We start from the raw sequence: 22,403 nt of genomic DNA on the forward strand, positions 1-22,403 counted from the left end.
GCCAGGGTAAAGATATGCTATAAATATTAATGAGGAGTACATCATTCATCTTCGTTTTGCCGATGACATAGTAGTGATGGCGGAATCTTTGAAGGATTTGAATACTATGCTTAATGACCTCAATGGTGCTTCTAAACAGGTAGGTGTTAAGATAAATATGGACAAGATTAAAATCATGTCTAACGTCCATATACCTATACTGGTTACAATTGAAAACACTACACTCGAAATTGTCGACAAGTATGTATACCTGGCAGAAGTTGTACGAACAGGTAAGTCCAATTTGGACCAAGAGGTCAACCAACAAATCCAATTCGGCCGGGCAGCCTTCGAAAAACTACGCTACATCTTCTCATTCAAAATACCTTAAAGTTTGTAGATGAAGGTTTTATAACAGTGCGCGTTATCAGTGATGATTTATGGAGCCGAAACATGGTTGTATACGATTACCCGTATTGCATACGGGCTATAAGCTTCAAATTACTCAGCGGGCTACAGAGAATGCTCAGAGTTTCTTCGCCTAATAGAATTCAAAACGAGGATATCTGCAAAAGAATCAAAGTAACCAAGCACCTCTGTCGCATGCGTGTTTCACCCTGAAGCAGTTGTGTTTGAATTGCTGTGTTTCGGTTTGAAGGATGGGATGTAGCAGTGAATTTACAAGGTACAGAGGCATAACACCTGAGTCCTCAGGAATGGCAACGAATGGGAGGTATAATAGACGAAACAGTATACTCTGTTATGTCCATGATATGACCAGTACGGTCATGTCTATAAGCGACGGTTACCCTTTGCTATTAGGCGGGTCGTCAACTTGTTTGCCATTCGAAGTAGTATAAAAAAAAGTCCGAAGGATAAGCAAGATAAAGTAGCAATGAGCTGCGCACATAATTCGAAGAACCGATAACCGATGGGAAAGAAAGATTCTTGAGAAGCGACCTCGTACTGCCAAACGCAGGGTAGGACAACTTCTTACTAGATGACGTGTGACCTTAAATGCATTGCAGGAAGTTAGTGGATGCAGGTGGCTCAGGACCGTTATTTATGGCAGACTATGGGGGAGTCTATGTCTAGCAGTAAATGGATAATGGCTGACATGATAATGATGATTTATATAATAATTGAAAGATTGTATCAAGTTGACTACTGTCCTATGACAAATTAATGACGACGTCCGGTCCTAATGCAAAACACTGAACATTTTCTTCACTTAAAAATCTATGATTTATTCAAAAATTTTCTTTAATTTTTATTCATTCAATGTTATTTTTAGGGGAGCAAATCCAAATTTTGTAAAAAAATTTAACGTTTGGGTACTAAGTTTCATTTTACTGTAATAAATTTTTGTTCTATGATAACCAGTCGCTTTTCAGCCTAATTTTTTGTAAGTTTAGAATTTAACTATATCTAATCAGCCCCTTTTTTAATTAAATAATTTTAATCATTCCTAAAATCTGATACAGAGTTGGCAACACTGATTGCACGCGTACCCGACTCGACCCTCCCACCGCTTCATTCCGCCATTTTGTTTAGTTATTGGACTGTAGCGTACTACGTTTATATTATTTTAATATTGTAATTGTAATTGAGACGTTTGAAAACAGTGTAACGTTAAAATTGTTGGAATGTAAAACAATTTAATAACATCAAAATTTCTACAACATAGGTATGTTGCGAGTCTTATTAATACGGCCAGTTTTGTTGTAAACCAACATGGTCATTTTGAAATTTAAAACGCAATATAGCACATAACTTCTCGTCTTGTTTCAGTAAACATGTCTCGATACGGTGATTGCAAAGTTTATGTAGGCGATTTGGGTAACAATGCAAGTAAACCCGAGTTGGAAGACGCTTTTTCATATTATGGTCCCTTGAGGAATGTTTGGGTAGCACGGAACCCGCCAGGATTCGCATTTGTAGAATTTGAAGATCCTCGTGACGCTGAAGATGCTGTGAGTATCAATATGATTTTTAATATCTTAAAATTCTCATGTTAATTGTCAATGTTGTGTTAAAATATGATTATTACATGTAATCAGACCAAATGCTTTTTAATATGTTTGCAGATAAGAGGTTTAGATGGACGAACAATATGTGGTCGTAGAGCTCGCGTGGAAATGTCTAATGGAAGCCGTGGCTATGGTGGCCGTGGTCCACCACCACGTTCCCGTCTGCCACCGCGCCCATATGACGATCGCTGCTATGATTGTGGTGATAGGGGCCACTATGCCAGAGATTGCACTCGCCGTCGTCGCCGCAGGTAACCAATATTTATTCCTGATAATGACTTTTGGCTGTAAATGTGTTATGGATATATTCCATGGCTTGGAATCTTTATAACACAAACATATCATGTTTATAGTATATTTTAAAATCTTTGTTTACTTCAAAACATTGTTTTTAAAATTATTAGTATTAAGAGGAAAGAAGATTAAGGTAAAGATTCCATTCCAATGTTTTGGACTCACATATACCAATGATAACTATGTTATAGGTTATCATTGGCCTGTGCGCCGAGAACGAACTCGTCAGTGTCTGCACTTCTTATTGTCTGCGCTACGTAGCTTTCACTTCGCGGCGTGAACCCCGCTAAAGTCGGCCGCATCGGTAACTTCGTTCTGCGAACTACGTAGCTACAGCCTACGTGCACACTTCACTTGTCGGGAACTACATTGAGCATTATGTTCGTTCTGCGCGTCGCAACGCACCTCTATTGTAATCACTGCGTGCACTCAGTGAGTTACACATTATTATCCTGTCTTTGTGTACAGAGAAGACCTGCTATATTTTACAGTTTTATTAGTTTTCAGTTTTATAAGTAATTTTTAGTGGTAATGATTTACAGTCTGCTCTCGTTATTCACATTAATTGGGATTGAAAATTAAGAAGGTACAACATATACTCAATATATATATTTATGAAATAATAATTGGTACTGAAATATTGCAACGTGCTGTCATTGTCAATAGTAGTACTAATTATTCATTGTAATTGACAATGGATAATATTTTTAAAATTTATGTTAAATTTTTATTTAATGTCTATATACATATATAAATAAGAAATTAATGAACTCACACTGTTTTTTGCCATTTCTGACAATTGTTAACTTCATCTGGAAGTCTTCTTCAGGAGGCATTTAGCACTTTGCACCACTGCAAAGTAAGATGTCAGAAATGGCAAAAAACTTGAGTTCATTAATTTTCTGTTTATATATGTATAAAGACATTACAATGGATAAATTTATTTATAAATATATATAGGGAGAGTTTTTGAATGTGCTGTTCAATTTGATACCAACTTTAAGAGATTGTTCATTAAATGCAATTGTGTTGTATTTGCTCTGAGAGTAATACAAGTCTGTAACTAATATGTTTGGTGTTGGAAAAGATATCTGGGTTCTTCAAGTTTATCTAATGTTTTTATGATAATGCTTTTTTGACTTTATTTTTGAGTTGAGTGAACCTCAGGTCGAAGGTATGTCTTCTGACAAACATGTCTCAAGCCTCTATTCACTCTAAGAGTCCTTATTGTTTCACATCTGTTCTATTACATTAAATATATACCAATTGGATTGTAAATGGAAATAGTTATCTGGTTTTTATATTCCACAAGATATGCCAGTAGTAAGGTAGGTAAATATAATATTTGAGTATGTTGATGATCTAGCAGAGTAATACATTGTTTTAACTTCATTATGTCTACAGTTCAACCCTGCACAATACAAATATTTGTATTTAGGTATGTCCAAGTATTATCTAGTACCCACAGCTCTACTTAATTTGGAACTAAATGTGTGTTGTATGTCTAGTAATCTTTATTTATAAATTGTTAACAATCATTTTACCAGGTGATATATACTCATATCTCTCATGGCCTTAGTTTCAGTTTTCTCTGCCTACTGCATGAGAGACCTGGTGTAATGGTAAATAGAATATAAGCATGCCAGAAAATAACACAATAATTAAAAAAAAACATGTCTATATTTTTGCTCGTGTTTCCATTTATTGGGAGACCACAGATACCACAGCGACATTCCAAACTGCAATCATTGACAACACAGAAATGTTTACATTAATTAATATTGCTTTGCTCCAGTAGAAACCTGCTCTAGGTCTAATCTGTCTTGGCACACAGGTCTAAGGAAAAATGTAGAATTTATTTCATATTTTTTCATAAAAATTTTATCAATAACTATCACCAGCCAGTCTGGTATGCAACATTTATATATATGCCATACCATATCAGTCATGACTTCCCACTGCTGAACATAGGGGGTTTTGTCAGTAATTGCCACACTTGGTAAGCGGGTGGGTAGCATTAGTTAGACTTTGGTAATGTTTAAAGAGGGACACTGCTGGATATTTCTCGACCGTTAAGTTACCTTAGTCTCCTCTAACGATATCCACGGGAAAGGAAGGGGTGGCTCACTCTATTCTGGAACCACACAGCAATATATAATAAAACATTATTTTTGGTTGTGTAAACGTCAATATAAACATTTCGTTTGCCTTGTGAGAAGTTTTGCATGCATTTGCATTTATTTTGGTTCAAAAAAGGTTATAGCTAAGTCGGCAAATATGGATGGTTACCGTAAGTTTTTTAGGATAAATAATATTAATTCTTTAGAAGATTATTGGTGAGATGAATTCGCACTTAATGTGATGTTGTTTCATTTTGAGTTTACCCCTTCCTATCAGTGAGTACTGAGAGTTGACTGTAAAGGTAGCAGTTAATGGCACTTCAAAGAAAATCATTAAAAGACTGGAAATAATGGATAATAACAATTATTAGCAGACTACGATAGCTTTTTGTTACATTTGTATCAAAATTTTCAGCAAGCTGTTTTAAGAAACGCGCGGGGAATTTATTTTAAATTAGCAATTCACGATAATATTGACGAGTGTGTTTTTCAGAAAGATCAAATTATCTATTTTATAATACCTAGATATTTTGATTCAATTATTTAGATTAAAATAGATATGTACCTATCAGATATATAGATAAATACACAACTTTTTAATGTAAGTATAGTAATAGAGTGCAGAATCTAAGTTTTCGGAGATGTGTACTGTAATTAAAATATATTTATCAATTTTTGCATTATGATATGTTCACAGCCGGTCGAGGTCTCGCCGCCGCACACGCTCCCGCTCGCCGCGGTCGGGCTCCCGTTCCCGTAGCCGTAGCCGCTCTCGTTCTCGTTCCAAGGGGCGCTCCATGTCACGATCTCGGTCTCGATCACCATCTAAAGATTCTAAAAAATCCAACTAAATGTATTAGTAGTACATTGAACAATCAAACACTCCATTATTTTTTTTAATAATTTCTAATATCCTTATTTCTAAGTTATAAGATATAACTTAACATGCGGTTATATCTTTAAATGAGATATTGTCATTCCTGTGCATTCATATTGTAAGTATAGATACAATACAACAATGGAAATTGATTTTCAATCAATAAACTGTCATTTTGATATTCATTTTTTTATTATGTTTTTTTTTTTTAATGGATCATAATGGAATGGTAACCCACGCTAACTGTATAAGCTGGTAGGTCACCAGTGAGTGATGACAGGTAAGAATAAATAGGCATGTCAGTTAGCCTATCCTGATAAATACACCTGCTATTCTATGATTTTCAGGGGGACCATGTGGAAGTCAACCTGACATGGAATATTGTTAGCAATGGGACTGGTAGGGAGGAAAGGGATTGTTAGTAATGGAGACTGAGAATCCCATTGCTAGCAATATACCCAACTAGGTCGACCTCCTCGCGGTTCACCCTGGAAACTATCTTGGTTAATTCCTGATGAATTCATCATGATGAGCTAACTGGCCTGTTTTCATTCTCATCTATCACCCTTCACTGGTGCTCCGCCAGCGAATCCCCTTAGCGCAGGCGGGGTTACCATACCATTTTCACACATCAAAAAATGTGACTGGTAATCCGCATTACTAACCTTATATTTTGTTATGTTAGTCCTATTTTGTTTATAAAAATACTGAAGGATACTCTACTCTCCTAATTTTCATTTAAATGGTCTGGCTTGAAATAAACATTCAATCGGTACCTACATAATTTTTAGAATTTGATTTGTTGATAAACCGGGCACAACGCTCATTTCCATTATTAGGAACCAGAGTGTTATACTTTGTATAAGGTCATATAAACATTGTTAAATGGACATCTCAGTTTAACTGTTTGCCTGCTGTGATATTCGGTGTCATTCATGTTTATATACGTGTTGGTTACTGTAATCAAATGTAGCTAATTTAAAAACATTCGGTATCTGATCAGCTGGTCGGTTGCTCTTTTTGAGTAAAATCCTTTGTTATAACAAAGTTTTTTGATACAGACTGACTTGTAAATAAAATTAGTAAAGACAAATTTTATTTTGGTGTGTTTTATACCGTTAAATAGTTACTTTTATATATATATATATATATATATATATATATATATATATATATATATATATATATATATATATATATATATATATATATATACAAGATAATCTAATAAATCTGAACTTGATTTTTTATTTCTTTTAGACAAAGGTTTTAGACGACACAACATTAATTAGTGTTGCAAGTATTGAATTATTGATAGTAAATAGTAAGTTGGGAAGAAATCATACACAGCCATAGATCTACTGCACCATAAATTACATTAAAATTTAACTTGTCGCAGAATACATTCTCTGTAATACAGTACGTAATAAAATATTTAAAGGAAATAATATTTAAAAATTAGTCTTCTGTAAGACTCCATTCATTAGGTTATGGGTCCAAGAGCAGAGATGGAGAATTCGAAAATTCAAGCTGGTTTCGAACTACTAAATAAAACAATTTATATATATGATAAATATAGGTAGGTGCCAAACTTATAAAAGCAGGGCTTGTTCACTAGTGTATCTTTAAGTAATATTGATACAGAAAAGTATTTATTGGTTAAAATTGAATTACTGCTTTTGATTTCACCATCCAAGACTCTAAGCATTGACTTAAATTAAAGCCATTCAAAATAGCAAGATATTTGGAAAATCCTTAAAAATGCTTGTGAAAATAGGTGGCTTACTTGTAATCTGCAAGAAAAAGAAAAAGTTGTTATATAAGAAAATAATGAATCTGTCAGAGATCACATAAATGAATTTATTCCTTATAGATAGTTTTTTCCAATTTTTACTAGTGTCAATAAAATAACACAGTTTTAAACATTTAGTAATGCTAATAGATCATCTACGTTAAATAAAGATTGAGAAACCTGGCATTATTAGAGATAAATAGGTATTCACGATCGGAATACACCATTTAGTTCAGGTTTTAGTATTACATATAGATAAGTAAAAAAAATGGATTAACAATTTTATTAAATATTCATATCTATGGTCTTGGTTCTTAATTTTTGTTCGGATCCCAAAAGATGGCAACATTGGAAAAAAAAAACAAAAAAGCAATGTAGCGGACGGACGTCGTTTTCGACTTTTCTATTCCGTCATGCAATAATTTTTGTCATTCATGAGTTCGTCGATAAAAAATATTTTATATGGTGTCACCTTCGTGAACATTAGTTGAAATAATAGATAATAATGTGTTAGTATTTTATTTCGCGTAGTTCATCTTCATAGTTCTATAAGATAGGTGTGTGACAAGTTCGGTAATGGTGGCCATGTCATGAAAATCCCAACAGCCATGGATGATAGCTCCGTGTCTCATCACAACGGAGGGCAAGTGGGATCTCAAATTGGAGTGAATGTAAATAACAAACAGAATGACGAACCTAGCCAAAGTGTCCAGTATTCGATACCGGGCATCTTGCATTTTATTCAACACGAATGGGCGAGATTCGAGCTCGAGAGATCACAATGGGAGGTGGACAGAGCTGAGTTTGAGGTGATATTTTTGTGTCTTTTTTCTTATAAAATTTATCTTTTTAGTATTTAAGATTCGCATGGGTATTGACTACTATCCTCTCTACTCTAATACGCCTTTAAATTTGAAATTGCACATTTAAACTTACATACATTTTTATACTTTCCATAATATTGACATTTTGCATAGCATATAGACTTTTAATTGGGTTATAGGAGAATTATAAAAAATATGCCTATTGTTTTTAGATATTTTTAGATTAAAGTAACACACATTATTGACATTGATTTTTTTTGTTGTCATATAAAACAATGATGATTGATCATTTTTCTATTTATAATAGCAGATTATATTTGTAACTTGTAACTTTGTTATATTAAAATGAAATAAAATATATGTTGATCTAGAACATTATTATCTGTGTACCAAGTTACTGTAAAATCTGTTTAACATAATCAAGTAACATCTAAACATCTTTAAGTACTTTCACATTTATAACAGGTAATTAATAGGATATAACAATAAATACAGATTAAGCAGTTATAATTTAAAATGTAAACATAAGAGAAAATGTGATTCTTTATGTATTTATATATATTTGTTATTAATATTTATTTATGCTATATTGTCCCATTTTTAGTGCTGCAACTTATTTCAATATATAAAAATCATATTAACTTATTTTAATAAAATTTTGTAAATGCATGTTGTGCACTCTAATTTGAGGGTTTCAATTTCAAAGTCTTTATTAATTGACTTTAATATTATTTCTTTTTAATAATGAATGGTAATCCTGACTACGCTAAAGGGACCTCCTCTAATATTTTGGTATTCACCAAAGCTCTTATTAGAAAGTTAGAAGTATGCTAGAGAGTTATGAAGAGGAGTTTATTTGGGGAAAGAAGATCAAATAAAAAAGAAATGACACCAAGAGATCTACAAAAATGATCTATAATAATTAATCTATAATAATCTATAATGATACATCTACAATAATCATCAATCAATGATCAATCAGTGCAAAAACTTTTATTTCTTTTTTACTAAATTCCCTTGACTCGGTACCAATATTCCTTTCTTTTCTTCAATTCTTTCTTCTAAATATGGTGGATACCACTAATAAATGCATCCTCAAGGGGGGTTGATGTTTGGCAGGTTACCAGTTGTAATATAAAATTTTGCAGTTAAAAAGCCAAAACTTTGAGTACCATTTATAAAAACATATTACACCAATCCCAAATAATTGGAATAAGGGCAGGAAGAAGAAAGTCCTTGATACTTGAAAAGGAATAAAGGGTGATAGACTAGTAGATGTGTGAATGAATTAAAAAAAGTTGCTGGAAATTCATGGAGCAGAATTGCTAGATATAGAGAAGTTTAGAGGTTGGAGGAAGTTTTTGCTAACAGATATCAATGAGATAATGCAAAATTTATAGTTGATAATATTTTCCCATTACTTTCTATATATGGATTTTAGAAGTAGGAAAACCAGTGAAGTAGACCACTTTTAGACGGCATATCAAGATAAAACATACATCCATTTTTAAGTTCGATCATCAGAAACACAACTGTGAAAACTGCATCCAATTTGGTAAAGTAGTTTCTGCATGACACCAAAACAAACAGACAGAGAAAAATTCTAATAATTATCTTTTTGACATCTGTTGGTCTTATTAACACCCTCATATAAATTTTCCTTGAATAATTTCTATGTAGCCATTGTGTAGTTACAATATTATTATATAAGATCAGTATAATCAGTATTTTATAAATATCAGTATCTGAATAAAGGTTATTTCTATTCTTGCTATATTAACCCATAAAGAACTTCAGAAATAGGGTAGTCTTATTCCTGATAAAAAACCCTACAGGTGGCAGTTGGAGGCAAAACAAAGTTTGCTGAGTTAGTTCTTATATATATAAAGTATTTCAACAATATTTAGTCATTTACAAAAGTGTATATTTGGAATGTCAGTTAAGTGTATTTATGTACTTACAGTCTTAGTTTTGAGATCAGGATGAAATAATATTTCTTTGATATAGAAGAAAAAGATATATATAAATTCGATATCTATCAAAATAAGCCTTTTATCCCAGTGCATATACACTTGAACATGACTAGGTAATTATTTTATAATATTTTTATCATCATGACATCTATATTTACATATTATTATATTGTACTGTTTTTTATTAACTAGATCTGCCTATGACTTAATGTGTAAAAAGGTGCTAAGAAGTATCCCATGCCTTCATGTTAAATATGCCAACTTTTATATTGAACTATAAGTGTGTGAGCTATAAGTAAAATTGAGAAATAAATAAGTGTGTTTGATTGTAATAATTGTCAAATTGAAAAATTTTATTAATCAATTTTTTCATTTCGGCTGTTGTTGGACATGAGACTTTTTTATGGTCAGGTTAATTATTCATTTGTTTATAATTTCATTATGTTATATTGAAATAAAGTATAAAAGATAAACAAACAAACTTCCTCTCATAATTTTTAAATATTAATAAGTATAACTATAAATAGCTATGTAATTCACTTCTTATCCTTTTAGCTAACTATTAATACCAGTATAAAATATAGAGTCGTAATGACATTTAGGTCTGTGAATGAAGAGAATTTTCCCAATATATCTTACTGAAACAACTTGATATAAAGGTATAACAATTTAAGATGCTGTTTGTTGAAGATTGCATGTGTATTAGTTAGGATTTGTCAGATTGTTTAACATTATTATTATGCAAGATCTCTATGTAAGAAATGGTGTGTGAAGCCTGTTGAATGTTGTTGTTCATAAAAAACTGGCATTGGCTCTTTATTAGAGATGCATATGTATGCTAAGACATGTCTGAGAAGCTTTATTCACATACTTTCTATTTTTATTGTACATTTAACAGCTGAATTTTTCATTTACAAGTATTGCATAAAATTATTGCATTAACCCACAGCATTAACTGTATATCATAGTGGATGAGTAGGTTTGTAGGTAAATAAGATTAGGCAGTTTACTTCACATTTTAGCTGACTTTCACAAAATGCTTACAACAAATGCATATTGAACAGTCAAGAAGTAAATAAACAAAGTGTGCTAAATTTTTATATAATTTTTATAACATTATACCATTTGTATGACTTAACATAAATAGTGTAACTTTATAAAATCAGTTGTAATAAGTGATTTATAAGTTTGTATTAGTTTAATATTGTTATAATTTTAAGGTTTTCCTACTTACCTACCTAATGTCTATGTTGAGGTCATGAGTATTTAACAAAAATCTTATATAATAAAACATGTTTTTATGATACAGGCACGGATCGCCTTCCTCCAGGGTGAGAGGAAGGGTCAAGAGAATCTAAAGAATGACCTCGTGAGGCGGATCAAGATGCTGGAATATGCTTTAAAACAGGAAAGAGCTAAGCTCCACAAGCTCAAGTATGGAGTAGAGCTCCAACAAGGTGACATGCGTCCACCACCTGAGGAGCTTCCACCAGAACCTGAGCCAGCAGAGAGGGCACAGTGGAAGCAGGGGCAACAACTAATTAAACAGTACTTGCAGGTAAATATGATAAAAAAAATTAAAATTAGTTGTTTCACTCTTATAATTTTTTTCTGTGAAGTAAATTAATTTGAGTTATTTTATAAATGACATTGAAGAAGTGTGTTTTGTCTTGGATATTTTCTCTGCCTATCTCAAAGAAAAAAAAGCTTTATAATGATAATATTAAAGAATTTTAAAGACCTTGCCTTATTAACCTTTGATATTGGTATTAAATAATAAAAAAAGCAATATATTGTTACAGGAAATAGGTTATACAGATACAATCCTGGATGTGCGCTCAAACAGAGTGCGAACTTTGTTGGGACTGAACAATGAAGAGCAGGGAGAGGATCCTAATTACAGAAACTATGATAAACAACAGCGTGATAGATATGAAATTTGCAGTAGTCATGCCATGAATTCTATGGGTCGAAAATATGATTATGGTATGGTTTGCCCTAATTTTAATTTTTATATTTAAATAATATGAAATAGACACTGTCCTCATCTGTCTGTTTGTCCCATTACTTTTTCTAAACCTTGCGATGGATTTTATTATGGTTGTCCTTTAGATATTTTCTTTTAGAAGGTTTGTAGGTATAATTTGAATATTTTAAAGTTACACAAGTTATGTTTATAAATAATATTTATATGTTACTAAATGATTTAGTGGTTCTTACTTCATAGTATTTCTTGTATAAATTTTTACTTGCATAATCTGTTTGTATTCTTATGGTATATCATATCATGATAGTATAACGGTATTGTAATGAATTGTCCATTATTTAAGTTATTTTCAAAACTCTTTTGAGTATATGATGCAAGTTTATTATAATGTTTTTATTAATTAATATATCATTTAAAATGTCAATCAATATATTATCAAAACATATCTTTTAATATGGTATATTTTGCAGGTGGTAAAGAGCCACGCAAAAGTGGCGTGTCCACTGGTGGAGGATACAATGAAGAGGGACTCTCCGTGCAAGAAACTGCTGCTGTTTTTGCTAACTTTGAATTTCTAGCTAATCAGGAAATGGACATGGATGAGATTGACGATCTGGATGCGAAGCAACCACATCATGCAGCTAGCAAACAAGGTATTGATAATGATTATATATTTTGATACTTTTTGTACTTCTAATTTATAGCTTTGTAAATGACAAAACTGAAGAAGGGCTAAGTTGAAAATAGTGCACCAGTTTCACCTGAGAACTTTGTACAAAAGTCGTTTGCTCTGTCCTATTCGTGTTTCAATCGTAAAGCAGTTGTGTTTGCATGACTGTGTTTCGGTTTGAAGGGTGGGATGTGGCGTGAATTTACAGGGTACAGATGAATAACACCTGAGTCCTCAGGAATAGCAATGCATGGGCGTTATCATGGGTGAAACAGTATACTTTGTTATGTCCATGATATTGCTTATGTCTATAGGCGACGGTTACCACTTTCCATCAGGTGGGCCGTTAGCTTGTTTGTCATTCTAAGTTATATAAGAAAAATAGTTGTAACTGACAAGGCTGTATGAAATGGGTTTGAATACCTATTAAAAAAAATGAATGAGGTGTTTGATTTGGAGCATTTAATATTCTATTGTTTTATCTAAGAATATAAAATTGTCATCATAATAATTAGCATTGATAAAGGAACTATTTCGTTTTTTATTGAAACCAAACTTGTTCATTTTATAATTAATGACAAAATAATGAAGGTAAAAGGAGAATCACAAAGCTTCTAAATAATAATTTCGCTTGAATTTTGTGAATAAAAATGATTTATCAGTTACAATTTTTTTGTGTTTAGGCGAAGAGGTAGATCATGAAGCTGAAGAAGTCCTGAATGAACTAAACTCACTGACAGAAAGTGAAGCTGATGGTGGCGGACAAGGTGATGAATATCCAGTTGGTGAGTTATAATTACTCACTGCAAGTGTAGGTTTTTCTAAAAACGTAATTTAAGATCTTTTTTTTAGCTTATGGCCCATAAATATCTTTGGCGTTTTAGTTTTGTATCAAGTTTTATAATATTCAAATTAGAACTGTGGATAAAAGTGGTGAGTAGCCATTGCCACCTTTACAATTGTATGTTTTGTAATTAACGATAAATTTGTAAATGTAAACATTTTTGTGATTTATCTTTATCAATTAATCAGTAATTATCTTTGATAATTACAAAATTATATTTGTAAGGTACTTGAGTAAAGTTTACTGTTATAATCGCAGTATTTTTAATGCCCTGATAAATCATAAAATGAATATGATAATGCCTTTGGACGATTGTATATACCATATTCTAAGATAAACAAATTGAAAATGTAACCTAATAATAATATTGAAATTAATAAAATAGGCTTCATTTTTATAAGACACCAAAAAATCGTCCATGTGTATAATTTGATGATCTTTCAAGTGGATCTTTTATATAGAGTGTAGTATATTATGGTATGTGGAAATTATGTCTATGATCATTTTAATTATAGGGTTGTTGATCATCATTTTGTCCCCTTTCAGGAAGAGAGAACTTTTTCGGAAGTCCTAAATAAGATTTATATCTGTTTAATACATTGTATTGGTCCATATTAGAACAACTATTGTTACGATATTCACTGGTAACAACAAGTAAAACATTTTTTTTAAGGAAGTATCCAACAGATTATATGTATAGAGAGATTATTGAATGAGAATGTTGTAATTGAAACTATTTAGTCTGAATGACAATAATCAGCTCCTAATCTATTATTAGCGATTGGGTTTATTAAATCCATTTTTAAATTTAAGTCTGACATTGTGTTATATGTATTTAAAAGTGGTAATTCAAGTGTAAAGTCAATGTATTTTTGTCTAAAGTTAATTTACCATATATACTTTGATTTGATTAATAGGATGGTTTTCCAATTTATTTTTTCACAAGTATTAGTCAGTAATTTGTATGATGACATACGATTCATTTGTATATTGTGGACATTGCCCTACATGATGTTTGTGAGCGAGTTCAAGATGGTGTCGTATTATAGGTAAATTTGCAGGCGGTCCTGGTGTGGCGGCGGCGGGCGCCGGCGTGGTGGGTGCGGGCGTGGTAGGCGCGGGGGGCGCGGGCGGCGCGGGCGGCGAGGCGGATGAGGAGCCGCTGGCCCTGGGCGAGCTGGCGCAGCTCACCGTCAGCAACGAGCCGGAAGCGTACGATGTCGCCAGCGCCAACAAGGAGTCCTTCCGTAAAACGTGGAACTCCAAATACACGTTGCGCTCGCACTTCGACGGGGTTAGTATTGTTACCTACAGATATGTAATTATTATATATTTATTGGAGATAGAAACTTGTATTTTTTAGTTTGAATTATTACCTAGTTGTATATTCATATTCATAAAATTGGATAAATTTTTAGTCATATTATTATACGGTGTTAATTGCGGAATAAAGTTGAAATTTAATTATTGGTATTCTTTTAAGAAAGTCCTTGTCAGGGTAAATAATTTTTTTTTATCGTTTTATGACACAAACACGTGTTTCTTTAAGAAAACACTAAGAAATGTTTGTCTACCAACGTTACATTTTCAGCTGTCAAATTAACATGTGATAACATAGAAATTGTATATGATCATAATAGTATAGCATTTTTAATTTTAAATTATTACTGATTACTTAATACAATATCATATAAAAAAGTATCTTAGATGGCAGAAGTGAAAGAGATACGGTACGGTTTTGGGCCGTGTTACAGGTACGCGCGATCGCGTTCCACCCGACGGAGGCGGCGCTGGTGACTGCGTCGGAGGACCACACGCTGAAGCTGTGGAACCTGCAGCGCACCGTACCTGCCAAGAAGTCGGCCGGCCTCGACGTGGAGCCGCTGTACACGTTCCGCGCGCACACCGCGCCCGTACTGTGCCTGGCCATGGGCGCGCCGCGTTCCGAGGAGTGCTTCTCGGGCGGACTCGACGGCACCATCCGCGTCTGGAACCTGCCGCCACCCACCGCCGATCCCTACGACCCGTACGATCCCGCCGTGCAGGTGCGTTCCCGTTTATTCGGTCAATTTATAATGTTTCGTGTTTGACAAAAAGCAACAAGAAGCTCCTGATGTGATTGCTTGAAACAGTATTGGCAATGTGTCCAATGCTATTCTATTTGAATGCTACAATATGATTTCTTTTATAGGGTTTTTACAACTTATCATACTGCAGATATGTTTATGTAATGCTTATTAGTTATAAACTGCCCAAAAATAGACCAACTTTTTTATTATTTGGTGTGTGAATAGGTACCAAAACATATAGTTGGTACTCAGTAAGTGGAAGAAATGTGTAATGTAGGGTTAAGTAGAAAAAGAAAAACTATACAAAATTCTTACTTTTATATTTGAGAGAATAGTGTAATATTGTTTGTATCATCGTTCATTTTGAACAATATTTGAGAATAAAATAATTGTTGAAATCATTGATGTTTTGACTAATATATATTATAACGAAATTTGATCAGCGTCTTCGTTTGCGTGTCTGGGGTATGTTTATTGAGTAGGATAAAAAGTAGCCTATATTTTAATTCATCCCATACAGTATATCAAATTTTATAGTAATTGGTTAAGCAGTTGAGGTGCTATAAGTTAACAAACAAACTCATTACATTAATAAGTAAATAAAACATACTGCATGACAAAAATAGTTCCCAATTTATTTCAAATAATCCATCCGTTCTATGGAATTTTTAATTGAATTACATGCAACATCGATAAATTTATTTAAAAAAAATATGTACTACTCAGTGTCGGTCGACTATCTTGGTCCGTATTTTTGACATTTAATGCGATAAAGCGTACGATTTGGTGTCGCAGGGGCCGGTGCTGCGCGAGCACACGGACGCGGTGTGGTCGCTGTCGGCGGCGCACGGGCGGCTGCTGTCGTCGTCGGCCGACGGCACGGCGCGCCTGTGGGCGCCGCGTGCTGCGCGCCCGCTGCTCGCCACGCTGCGCGACGACGCGCCCGCGCACGCCGCGCACGCCGCCCACGCCGCGCACGCCGCGCCCGCCGCCGCAGACTTCGCGGACGCCGGTGCGCGCGCCGCCGTCGTCTACCGCGACGGCACGCTGCTGCTCTACGACCTCGAGACCACGCAGGTGAGCGCCTCGTGCTTATCCAATTTATAAGAAGTGTGTCAACGTCGGAGTTGTCTGTCGTTTGAGTTACTCAGTTTATGATTGATTATTTAGGCGTGAACTGAAACGTTGATTTTGTAATAATATTTTTATTAAGCTGTCTCTGGAAATTTAGATTTTAATGGCGAATATAATCTATTTGAAAAATTACAATATGCAGTAGGTTAAAAATGTCTAATGGTAGCTATATGCAACATATTCTATGTGTTAACATCCAATACTATATCTTAACATAAAATATTTTTTATTCTAAAACCATAAAGTAACATGTAAATTTTGTATATGGAAACATTGATTAATGTAACATTGTAACGTTTCGTGCTTCCTCCATCAACTTTCATACGAGTCACTGTGAATTTCTCATTCTTGTAAAATAAATAAATTAATTAAAATAATTTCAGCGCATTTTGATTTCAATACTATGATTGATAGTTTAGTTTGTTACCAGAGTATTTTTTAAACAATTAATCAGGAATATTGAAAACTGTTTTATTATTTTTGAGAATTGATTGATAATTCCACATTGTTACATTTTGGTGTGCTTTGGTTTAAACGTTATTAATAGGATAGTCTACGTGACCATCATACTAAGTTAAATAAATTCTTGCCATATTAGTGCTTATAGGGTACTGTACCACAATAGAAGATGAAATGAAGAGAATGAAATTAAATAATTTGACAAATCATGCATCACAATGCATTCTGTGGTGCTGTTAATGTCTATAAGAGATGGTTACCATTTTCCATTTGTTAGACTGTCAGTTGTTTACCATTCTAAGTATAAAAGTAACTATAAGTGAACAAAAAATGGTATATTGCAGGTGGTGATGCGCGTGTCGTGCGACAGTCCGATGACGCGTGTGCGGTCGCACCCGACGCTACCGCTGCTGGTGACGGCGCACGAGGACCGGCACATTCGGTTCTGGGACGGTGTGTCGGGCCGCTGCGCACACGCTATGGTAGCACACTTGGACGCCGTCACGGGGCTTGCGTTAGACCCCAACGGCCTGTTCCTACTATCTGGCTCGCATGATTGCTCTGTTCGCCTTTGGAACCTCGACACCAAGACCTGCGTGCAAGAGATCACTGCACACCGCAAGAAGTTCGACGAGAGCATCCTCGATGTCGCCTTCCATCCGCTTCGGCCCTACATCGCCAGCGCCGGCGCAGACGGCCTCGCGAAGGTCTTCGTCTGAGCTCTCCGACTATATATAGTATATATATATAATAATAAATACATGTAATTTTACTTTCGATACGAACTCTATGTTACGCAGTAGCGAGTCGCGTCATCGCTCGTAGACGGGCGACCGGTACTCTCGGATTATGTGTCTAGTCCCTTCGGTACGGTTACGAGTAGCGACGTAGCGACGTATCCGCGATTCGACGACTGCCGTGTGTACGGACGGAGCCGCCGGTTCGTTTTATCGTATTTAAATATTGTAACGTAATGGACGCGCTCGACGCTCGTTATAAGCGCGTAGTGAACACTCATCTATGTATAGACATTTGAAATCTATTATAATATATTTTTAGACTTTCAGTATGTGACTTTAGGTTTTTATCACGACTTTTTCACCGATTTTACGATACGCAGTGAGAATATTGTTCGTTTTTATGCATCTGTAAGCCATGCCTTGTAATAAATATCATGTGGATTCCGACAATGTTTCCGTGATACGTTTTTATGTTTTACGTGTCTGTACAGTTAGATGTTACGCAGTATTTGCTAATCTCACAGAGATCGAATAGTGTTTCTTTTTAGCTAGTATGATTTATTTAAATCGATTGGATTTCTATAGCCATATTATACTTTGTTTTGTGACATGTACGAATATGCTCTCGTTAATAATTTATGCAGATGAACAGATGATGAGCGATCGAACAAAATATATGATTGAGTAGAAGTACTATATCGAAAATAACATAAGTAATGTTTGTTCATATGAGTACTGCGATGTAGAATATATATTATAAAACATTACATATTCCTTTATTTTCTTCGATTTCTTGTACACATACATCCAAAATTGATAGTAAAAAGCAACATAACCGAGATGAATGTTGTTTTTTTAATTCTTCATTTCTTATTCCCCATAGATGTAAGTCACTGGTATATTCGATATTTTATTAATCTACAAAATGGATAGCTTGGATAAGAAGTATTTGAACAAAAATTGCATAATATAAACAATTTTCATTTTTATCTATGTTATCGAAGATTATATAAACGATCCATTATGATTCTGGGCTACCGTGTAGTATTACCATTACTGTAGTGGTAGTGCTTTGATACATTTCAATTTAGACTTTGCGTTATGCATATAAATACTATTCATTTTTAGAGAATTTGGATCGATGTGTCATTTATGCAAGACAATTTTCAACAAGTTTGTCCCTACATCGATATGAACCTTACGTAATTTGGATACAGTACTTTATGGTGTACTGTGGTGATAAAGTTTCCTAAACTAGGCTCTGGCTCGCGTTGTAATGTTACAGTTGGTTACTTATGTAACGACGCTATTTGATGAAATATTTTTATAAGCTTGATACAGTCTTTCAATGTCTATTCTGTATTTTATATTCATTTACAAGTTGACCTAAACCGAAAAATCTAATACAATGGAGGTGAATACGAAGCCTCATTATAAGTTTTTTTTAAACAATATTTAATATATGCGCCGTATATAACATTTTATATAATATTTTAAAATTATCAAATCGATTGTTTCTCACATAAAAATATTTTATTGAATGGAAAATTTAGTATGAATCGAGCTTAGTTTTGAAATAATCTTAATACTTGCATTATGATTTAGCGCAATTATTGTATTCATCATAAAAACTACCTCTCATAATGAATGCCAAGGCTAAAGCCCGGTTTATATTTTTAAAACTTTCGCTTCAAGTCCTTTAGTAGAGTACATATACATGTGTCTTTATATGAATGCAATCTTACTAAACTAAGTAGTAGATATTAAGTCAAAGCTACTGTTTACACACGTCTACTAAAGCACTTGTTTGCTAGTGTTTTTCTAATGTAAACCAGGCACTTGGAACTAATAACATAATCAGTTTATTTCACTTTTTGCCGATGTTTGCTTCTAGTACTAGTTAGAAATGAAGGAGTTAACGTGAAGGTGACAAAATTAGTCTTGTTTGTTGACTAAAGAGAGTACTAACTAGGCGCTAGAGTTGCTATGGTACACGTGAATTCATTAAAAATAACGCTGACGCTAAGTAACGCTCTAAAGACTGACATACGCGTGTTGTTATTTGGAAATATAACAACCAATGCGTTTTATAATCCACCTGCCTCAAACGTACAATAAATATAAATTAGCGAAGAGTCTGATTATGTTTGTTGGCAACTCTGAATTGAGCTGATCAAGTGTAATTAGTTCCTTAGCCAGACAATCTCTATAAAAACAAAATTTGTAAAGATTTGATTATGGTTAAATGAATAGAACCATGCAGTAAATTAGTCAATAAACATTACAAAATATTTCTACCGGTTTTTATCAATCAAAATTTGGCACCTTCAATTTGTTCCCTCAACAAGGTATTATGCATAGTAGCCACTTACATAAAATATATGCTTTATGGATACTCAGCAGTTTCTGAATACTCATAAATAATAAGATAAAAACTTTAGAAATGCAGTTAGCATCTAAAATCGATGACTACGCCTAGATTTCCAAAATTGTTATTTACCACTATGTCCTCTATAGTATACCTCGGGTACTAATTTGATTATGGATTTTTTATTGGATTACAAATATGTATGATAATTAATGTGGTTGTTCAGTGCCCCAGTTTATACTCAAGCAAATCAAACTCAAATCTTATGAATTGAGTTTTTGTTTTGAATATAAAGGTACAGTGCAAATAGTCATTGTAGTGAAAGTGCCCAGTATGGATGTTCAGTGAGTTAGAATAACGACAAGACAAACATATATAAATTGAGTTTGAAAATAAGAGGTATCTACTAGGAACTTGCTGGTATAAAAGTATAAGCTATAATATTTTGCCTGAATTATTTGACTGAAGTTACATAATATTTTTTTGTGTAAATGTTTTACTTGGATTATACTTGGTCTTCCACTCCTGCGCTGGAAATATGTACGGCGTTCATGGGTATTTGTGTATGTATACAAAAGGAATTACACAAATGCCGTACAGTAATAAATGACCTATTTTGCTTCTTCAATTATCGGCGGATTAAAAATTTTCACTGACTTCCGGCACCACCACTTTAGCATGGCACTAGGTTTTTCGACATTTATTTTAAATCATTTATAAATTAATAAGAAATCCGTACATTAATAATTAGTCGTAATTCCTCACTTGTACCTGGGAAATTCCATTTACACACGTACTCACCTGTACCGCTCAGAAATGACGGCATAGTGCTCAGAGTTATTTTCTGATATAGTAACAACCTTATAAGCGTTATTCATGTTGGGTCATTTCACAGCTTTTTTTTCCATGGGCTTATTGTCTATCAACATTTATGCTTTTCTACTTAAATACAATTTGATGAAGAATTGTGTGGTATTTCGGTTCTTAGTAGAGAAAACAGTATATGTATAGTCTACAAAGAGATTCCTTGTTCTACATATTAGCATTTGCTTCGCCATATACATATATAGTATTTTGAGTAACTTTTATGTATAGAGGTATGTGTACCTTACTAATGTTTAGAGGATAATATTTGCCGATAATATAATAATCATAGTGGAATCCCTGAAGGGCTTGAATGCTATGCCCGATTACCTAAATAGTGATATGTGCAGGACTAAAAACATATCTGACATCCATGTTACACTTATACCGGCTATGATTGAGAATACTACGCTCGAAGTTGTCGACGAGTATGTATACTTGGACCAGCTTGTCTGAATAGGTAAGATCAACTTTGAGCGAGAGGTCAACCGCCATCGCAGGGATAAAATAATGTAATTTTCACTGAAAATAAAGAGTATATTATCGGCACATACATACATACATACACACACACATATACACACATGCACGCACGCACGCATGTACGCACGCGCGCATGCACGCACCCACGTATATACATACGTATATTAGTTTTTATTCAGTGATTTAATCTAAATTTATTCATTTTACTTTTGTAAGAATATCCCACCACTTCAATTTTCCAACCTCGGGTCATCAGATGTTTTAAAACCTACCACGCATATATTTATTACAGTAGTAAGTTAATATTCTCCCTTCATATGGGGATAGATTCGTGTCAAATCATAGATTTAGTATAACACACTATACTATATAATCTAAGTTTCAAATAGTAGGAGATTCTACATTATTATGATTATGGAGAGATTTACAGACATAATAATGATGTCTGTGAGAGAGAGAGTGGAGAGATTATTGGGTTATATATTATGGTGTAGTTATTTTTCTAAGTATATTTATAAATAGTTTATTTTGGTTTCTGGCGAAATTTTTGGCTTAGTCATTTTTAGTTGTTTTTATCTAGACAATTAATTAATTTATACATAGATAGAAAGGTAATTTATTTGCATTACTTACAGCACACAAATAACAACAAACATATAAAGTAAAAAGAGATAAAAAAGCAAAATATATAAAACAAGTAACAGTTTTCATCTTTCATTCGTGTGCCATAGATCTTTTCGATTGTAAGTAAATACGTTATACTAAGTCTATGCTCCATCTAGTTGTGAATCGTCTATAACACTAAGTTGGTATGTATATGATTGTTATCGGAGAATTTTAATTCTGTATTAGGTATTGTTTTTTTTTTTAATAACGGAATTTAATTTACGGTAATT

The 22,403-nt window shown here is 33.6% G+C and overlaps 2 protein-coding genes across 4 annotated transcripts; both read left to right on the forward strand.

Moving 5' to 3' along the window:
- Positions 1–1,496: 1,496 nt before the first annotated feature.
- On the forward strand, positions 1,497–5,479 carry LOC113512427 (serine/arginine-rich splicing factor 7-like). Of its 2 annotated transcripts, XR_003402142.3 has the most exons (5): positions 1,497–1,666; positions 1,771–1,952; positions 2,067–2,260; positions 2,495–2,735; positions 5,121–5,315. XR_003402142.3 is itself a non-coding variant. In XM_026896313.3 (4 exons), exons 2-4 carry the CDS (start codon positions 1,776–1,778, stop codon positions 5,272–5,274), a joined length of 525 nt encoding a protein of 174 aa, XP_026752114.1. In that variant the 5' UTR covers positions 1,498–1,666; positions 1,771–1,775; the 3' UTR covers positions 5,275–5,479. The 2 variants fall into 2 exon arrangements, 1 of the variants encoding a protein (XP_026752114.1); XM_026896313.3 differs by lacking the exon at positions 2,495–2,735 and having other exon boundaries at positions 1,498–1,666; positions 5,121–5,479.
- Positions 5,480–7,437: 1,958 nt separating this feature from the next.
- Positions 7,438–20,083, forward strand: LOC113512316 (striatin-3). 2 transcript variants are annotated; one of them, XM_026896116.3, is made up of 9 exons: positions 7,438–7,901; positions 11,199–11,447; positions 11,692–11,875; positions 12,347–12,529; positions 13,230–13,331; positions 14,440–14,684; positions 15,145–15,435; positions 16,255–16,536; positions 17,397–20,083. In XM_026896116.3, the coding sequence occupies exons 1-9, from the start codon at positions 7,683–7,685 to the stop codon at positions 17,769–17,771; spliced, it is 2,130 nt and encodes a 709-aa protein (XP_026751917.1). In that variant the 5' UTR covers positions 7,438–7,682; the 3' UTR covers positions 17,772–20,083. The 2 variants fall into 2 exon arrangements, with proteins under 2 accessions (XP_026751917.1, XP_026751918.1); XM_026896117.3 differs by having other exon boundaries at positions 14,452–14,684.
- The last annotated feature ends 2,320 nt before the right edge of the window (positions 20,084–22,403 follow it).

Source organism: Galleria mellonella, unplaced genomic scaffold, assembly GCF_026898425.1.
Source record: "Galleria mellonella isolate WM207_F2 unplaced genomic scaffold, CSIRO_AGI_GalMel_v1 utg64, whole genome shotgun sequence".
Lineage (NCBI taxonomy): Eukaryota > Metazoa > Arthropoda > Insecta > Lepidoptera > Pyralidae > Galleria > Galleria mellonella.

Bases quoted from the DNA above. Each gene is read 5' to 3' on its own strand.
- LOC113512427 (XM_026896313.3), top strand. From the start codon at position 1,776: ATGTCTCGATACGGTGATTGCAAAGTTTATGTAGGCGATTTGGGTAAC. The intron at 1,953-2,066 runs GTGAGTATCAAT...ATATGTTTGCAG, and splicing joins CTCGTGACGCTGAAGATGCT to ATAAGAGGTTTAGATGGACG. The intron at 2,261-5,120 runs GTAACCAATATT...ATATGTTCACAG, and splicing joins ACTCGCCGTCGTCGCCGCAG to CCGGTCGAGGTCTCGCCGCC.
- LOC113512316 (XM_026896116.3), top strand. From the start codon at position 7,683: ATGAAAATCCCAACAGCCATGGATGATAGCTCCGTGTCTCATCACAAC. The intron at 14,685-15,144 runs GTTAGTATTGTT...GCCGTGTTACAG, and splicing joins TGCGCTCGCACTTCGACGGG to GTACGCGCGATCGCGTTCCA. The intron at 16,537-17,396 runs GTGAGCGCCTCG...GGTATATTGCAG, and splicing joins ACGACCTCGAGACCACGCAG to GTGGTGATGCGCGTGTCGTG.